Here is a 6,484-nt window from a genome sequence, read left to right as displayed (position 1 = left end):
CCGAGTACTCCCACAATGTAACAATTTTTGCAACCTTGCAAAATGACCACACATAAGGTATGTTGCAAGTTGCAACAATTAGTTGGTACTTGTTACTGAAGCTAAAAGCTATTTAAGAAGCTTTTATCTATTTATGAAGCTTTTATCTAAGAGACGATCAGTTGCAACCTCGTTTAAAGGCTCAAACATAAGCTCGAGCTACTAATAGTTCTCATAAGCCTTGCTGCCAAATACAGTCTAAATCAGACTCATGAGCATTTCAAGCCTCCATTTCAAGTCTAAATCACTAAATAAAGATAAACTACAAATGTTACTTGTAAAGAAGTAACTAAAACTTTAAAAGGCATGATCATCCCTCTTTTAATGGTAAAGAAATTAATGATTAGTTATCTAAACCTAAGAGCAATCATGTACAATATACTTACAATCCTATACTACTTGACGACATCACGAATCTTAAGGTAGGTTCAAATCCTAAGGTTTTAGAAACTACAGCAAACCTTGCCTTCTTTCATCGTATCATCAAACCACTTCTGCTACAAGGACAGAAGATGAGTAACCGATTATGAGTAGACAACTGATATAGTCATTTCATATATTTTGTAGAGAATCATGTATACTTTGTTCATGTTGATAAACCTTCAGAACTGTTAATCTCCAGATTCTGGATCCATATCAACACCACCAATATCACCTGCCACACATATCAGTATCTTTAGTTCAAACAACTAGAATGCTTTATGCTTATATACAAGTGTGGTATAATGCAAAATCATAAACATACACTTGGCAAATGCGACCTATACTCTCAAATTTGGGTCTATTGGGTCTTGAGAAATATTAGACCTAGCAATTAATGTAAATCAAAACTTAAAAAAAGGTCCGATGGGTTTCCCTCGACCTATTGGGTCCTATACAAAATATAAAGGAACAAGTCCAATAGGTATCAATTCCTAAAGCTCAATAAATAAGAGATAAGTCTAATGGGTCTTGTGAATAGGTCAAACATAACAAGTTTCACTCGTCAAACATTTATAAAAGCATTCATGGTTATATCATTTGTTATGTACATTAATAGTTTCTTATATATATTTTAAATATAATATAATAAATAATTATAAGACAAAATTGTCAAAATGGTCCCCGTGTTTGTCTAATTTGGCCTTCTCATCCTTGTATTTTAAAAACTGCAATTTTATCCTTAATAAGTATAAATATGTCCCAATTTAGTCCCTGCGTTAACGAATGGTTAAATTGCCCGTTAATGTAAGCTCGTGCATATCACATGATTATAAACAGTTTCATATATTTTTTTTTTTTTTTGGAAGGCAAACAAACACACCCACCTAATATTAACACGAATACATATATTCATATTCTAATGTATAATGTATTCTTCATACTAAATCTATACGTGATACTCCGTTCTATTCATGTTCCTTTTCAGGGGTTGACCTTTATTAGGGCAGGAGGGGACCTCACCCCTCCAAAAAAAATTTATTAAGTAATGGGAATTTGTAGCCCTTTGAGTTACGGACATTTGTGCTTTTGAATCAACTAAATCGGGGTCCATATGAAGATATGGCGAAAATGGTGAAAACTCGCAAATTTTGTTTAATCAAAAATTTTACTTCATTATTTCATATCTCATGGGCATTTTTAACTTGAAAGCAATCTAAAACTAAAGTTTAAGAAGTTAATTTACATAATTTACAATTAGGATCGATATTGCGTATAAAATGTGTATAAAATATACAATTTTGTCCTTCAAACATTGCGTTTTTCTTGCTAAAAAACATATCACATATCAGAAAAATTTTGGCCCTCCCAACCATTACATTCAAGCTCCGCCACTGTTCCTTTTATTACTCATCTAAGACAGAAACAATTTCAATGGCCGAGCATCATGGTTAGATTTCGAAAAAAATAAAAAATAATGAAAGCTTACACTTCGAGCACAACAATAGAACCTTCGACCTGGATTCTTTGATGTTAACGAGGTACGAATAATCGACGGACTACCACAAACACAATACACAGTCATTCTGAATTAGGATCGAAGGTTGATTTAGGGAAGTTTTTATGGGTATAGAACGAAGACAAACTGAATTAGGGCTCCCTTCATTGTATATATTTAATAGGGGTTTATAATCATGTGATATGCACGAGCCTACACTAACGTCAATTTAACCATCCGTTAACACAGAGACTAAATTGGGACACATTTACGCTATTAAGGATGAAAATTGCATATTTTTTTTTAAAACAATGATGAAAAGGGCAAAAACGGACATTCATAAGGACCATTTTGACAATTTTGTATAATAATAACTACAATAATATAATTAATGTAAAAGATCAAATCTAAAAGAATATGACCCGTTTGGACCCAATTGATCCATCTGACCCATGACCCGTTCGAGCCATTACCCAACCCGACCCATTTGGACACGTTTAGAATTTTTTGCCCAGTTAACCCATGACCCATTTCAACCCAAAACCATATTGACCCGTTACCCAAACCGATCCAACCAGACCCGTTTTCCAGGTATACATAAACATAATGATTTTTAATCATAAAAACACAATTAGCATAAGATTTGTGTCAACATGATTATTTCATCATGTGTTTTATTTAAAGGTGTTTTTAAAAACTAAGCATAAAACAAGGACATTAACTACGACCCATGATCAAGTCAAACAACATATAATCAAGCCAATCAATGGGAAGTAAATAGAAATATTGATATGTATAGATGTACATATAAAAAAGTATACCATTACTACTCAGCGGACTTCGAGGACTGAAAGCATCCGAGGTTTTCACTCTTGTCAGCATTTTCTTCGTATCGACAACAGAGTCTTGTGATGTAACGTCATTCCTATTGCCTCTAAAAACTCCCCACAGATAGTACTTTCCTTGAAATCCTGCAAAACGATTGCATAACGTCTAGTAAATAAATTAAACTTAATATTGTTAAAGTCCATTATCTTCAACGACTTACTCCAGTATATTGGAGGCAGATCCAAAGATGTAAAAATCAATAACTCCGCATTTTTTGTTGTCGCTCTCAACGCTAACCGTTCCTCTACCATGTCTTCAACCAAGCGATCATAAGCCATTTCATACCTGAATAAAACATTAAAGCTTCAAACTTTGTGTCTAAATCTAAATAGTAAATAGTTAATAATAAATAAATAACTATAAAACACAAAAAAAAAAAAAAAAAATTGAAGATGTAAATTGTTACATCAGGGCTGCAGGGAAGAAGTAGAGGGCGATTTTATCGTCAGATGCCTGATGCCCCTGAAAACTCTTTGGCCATAGGTCAATCTTCGGTTGCATTTTAAGGTGAAGTAACGACTGAAACATTTTTGCTTCTTCAAAGACCTTATAACAAGCTTTGTCTGATAAATGGGCAACACATCCTTCGAATAGATCATAATCTTTTTCGGCAACACAAAAGCTCCCCCTGACAAAAATTGAGATGATAAGCAACATCATATGAGACCTAAAAAGTTTGCAGAAAAATTCACTTTCAAAAACAGAATTCGTGATAAGAATATTAGTTTTCAATTTCGGATGTAAGGAAATCTTTAAAATCTGGCTTCAAGTGTTTGACCATCCTTATTATGAGATGTTCATACTCATGTTTTGAAACAAATTATGGGATTTTTGAATATTCATATATTATATTAAAAAAGAATATAATCAACAGTAAAAATCGTGTCACAAGCATGGGTTTTTTGGGAGTGCTAACTTAAATAATCAGTTTTTGTACAGTAACTAAGAAAATGATAAATCCAAATCATAAGAAGTATCATTTCATCCAAACACTAAAAGCTGTTAACATCAAATAATCATTTTATGTGACTGTAAAACAAAACAAAGCCTAACTCCATGTTCAACTGAAAATCTTAATTTTAATACACATATACTTACACAAACAATATCAACATAATCCTTACCTCCAAATGACATCAGCAACTGGTTGTGCACATCTGTAATGACGTTCCTGTAGACCCTTTTCAGCATCCATTAATTGAAGATCATTAGCACCAGTATCATCATTATCATCATCATCATGTCGTTCATTACAAGTAGGTTTATCCAACTCTTTTCTCGTATATTGTGTACCAGAGTTCAATTTCTCGGGCTCAGAAGATGATTTGGGTGATTCAGCATCCATTAATTGAAGATCATTTCCGCCAGTTTCAACGTGACGTTCATTACAAGTAGATTTATCCAACTCTGTTCCCATTAATGATGTACCAGAGTTCAATTTTTCGGGCTCAGAAGACGGTTTGGGTGACTCAGCATCCATTAATTGAAGATCATTGGCACCAGTTTCAACATAACGTTCATTACAAGTAGATTTATCCAACTCTATTCCCATTAATGATGTACCAGAGTTCAATTTTTCGGGCTCAGGAGACGGTTTGGGTGATTCCGCATCCATTAATTGAAGATCATTGGCGCCAGTTTCAACACAATGTTCATTAAAAGTAGGTTTATCCAACTCTGTTCCCATTAATGATGTACCAGAGTCCAATTTTTCGGGCTCAGAAGACGGTTTGAGTGACTCAGCATCCATTAATTGAACATCATTGGTGCCAGTTTCAACATAGCGTTCATTACAAGTAGATTTATCCAACTCTGTTCCCATAAATGATGTGCCCGAGTTCAATTGTTCGGGCTCAGAAGATGGTTTTAATGATTTAGAATTATCTGTTTGCCCCTCTGAAAAAACCACGGCTTCCAAACGTCTTTCGGTAGGACCATTAGCTATCTCAGAATGATCCCGAGTTCCAGTTTTAAGTCCACATTGGATATTATAATTTTCCTTGTTCTTTGGAACCAATACAGCTGCAATTCTTTTCCTGTTCGTACGTTGTTTCTTTCGTATATGTTGAGGGGTTAACCATTTACTGCAATCAGTGTACTCACAATCAAAATTTGTGTTATATTCTTGACAAATCACCTTCTTTGTCCCTGCTATTAAAGAAGCAACCTCCCTTTGTTTCTTTGGTTTCTTTTGTTTCTTTTGTTTCTTTTTAACGGGTGATGCTTTTAGTTTTACTGAATCTGCTGCTTCATCTTTATTAAATGGCGCATATTTAGCTTCGCATTGTTCACAATACCAAATTACAAGTTCATTCGGTGTCTCTGGCATTACACTTAAGCAGTATCTGAAACAACGGAACAACAAATTGAAACTGCTTAAACTTGCTATGTAATAACTGGTCCGTGTTCATTCTTAAACAACAACAGTGAGTATATAATACTTACTATCAACATTTAATAATAGAAAATCGTTAAATCTTTGTTATGTTAGATTTACCGTTTACAGTAAGCGTTCAAACTTAGAGTACATAAGCTCACATGTAACACATTGCGATATGAACAAAAGTCGTGCGCGTTTGCATAACAACAGATAGCTTATTAGCTCTGAATTTAGTTCCAGTTATAAAGTACTCGCGCTTTAAAGTATTACAGTATAACCAATGTACACGTGAAAAACACTCTAGCTTTGCGATGTCAATAAATGTTAGCGCGATTCCATTAATTACACCTCATTATAACAAAATCGAGACAAAGAATAACAATGCATACCTGTGAATGGGAACATCGAGACAGTTACAACAGTAAATAAATGCATTGTCGAATCCTTTATCGCCACATGTCTGACATACTGAGCCCTAAACCATCACACACAGAAAATAAAAATTAATAAATCGCAATTAACTTAGCATAATCATTTAATTTCTTCAAAAAGTATCACAAACATCACTTATAGAATATTAAACATCCATAACCTTGTCCCCAATTCACCATATTTTTTTATTTTTCAGTAATTAAAAAAGGGGACCTAAAATCCCAATTTTTTATTGATTTTATATAGTCATCAATAACATTCAATTAGCATTCACATAAAAGCGGCAACATAATTGAAAAATAAATCATGCAATTTGTAATAATTTCAATAACAACAAATAAGTTATTGTGATGATCAACAAATTGATTAAGAAGGTGAGAAATTATATTCATAATACCTCGTCTGAAGAAGTGAGTGGGTCCAGCATCATCATCAGATTAGGGTTTACATGCAGATTCCAGAAATTAGGTTTTTGTGATTATATATAAAGTTGATGCCCAAAACAAAACCCTAGTAACCAGGAAGACGAAGTGAAACCCCACGAAACCAACTCTGCATACACCACGTGTCCCCTACTTTTCTATGCGCCTTTTTGTGCATTGCTTTCCTGCCTCCCAATAATACTATAGTTCCCAATAAAAATATAAATATTTTTTTGCATTGTTGGTCCATCGATTATAGTCATATTGCAATTAACGTCTCAAATATTTTTTTATAGCTTTCAGCATCCCTTAATTTATAAAAAATTGCAATCATCATACCACCGTTAAAAAAATCTGTTAATCCTTGACATATACGTTGCATATGAAAGTAAATTCGTCTTTTTA

The 6,484-nt window shown here is 33.6% G+C and overlaps 1 protein-coding gene across 2 annotated transcripts; it reads right to left on the bottom strand.

Moving 5' to 3' along the window:
• Positions 1–250: 250 nt before the first annotated feature.
• Positions 251–6,252, bottom strand: LOC139857629 (uncharacterized). 2 transcript variants are annotated; one of them, XM_071846444.1, is made up of 8 exons: positions 6,055–6,252; positions 5,615–5,700; positions 3,970–5,190; positions 3,252–3,473; positions 3,006–3,130; positions 2,779–2,928; positions 621–694; positions 251–533 (listed from the first exon to the last, which is right to left on the bottom strand). In XM_071846444.1, the coding sequence occupies exons 1-7, from the start codon at positions 6,088–6,090 to the stop codon at positions 651–653; spliced, it is 1,884 nt and encodes a 627-aa protein (XP_071702545.1). In that variant the 5' UTR covers positions 6,091–6,252; the 3' UTR covers positions 251–533; positions 621–650. The 2 variants fall into 2 exon arrangements, with proteins under 2 accessions (XP_071702545.1, XP_071702544.1); XM_071846443.1 differs by having other exon boundaries at positions 252–694.
• Positions 6,253–6,484: the final 232 nt, after the last annotated feature.

The sequence above is a fragment of the Rutidosis leptorrhynchoides genome, chromosome 7 (assembly GCF_046630445.1).
Source record: "Rutidosis leptorrhynchoides isolate AG116_Rl617_1_P2 chromosome 7, CSIRO_AGI_Rlap_v1, whole genome shotgun sequence".
Lineage (NCBI taxonomy): Eukaryota > Viridiplantae > Streptophyta > Magnoliopsida > Asterales > Asteraceae > Rutidosis > Rutidosis leptorrhynchoides.
Note: the sequence above shows the minus strand (reverse complement) of the source record. Positions and strands in the feature narration are given on the sequence as shown.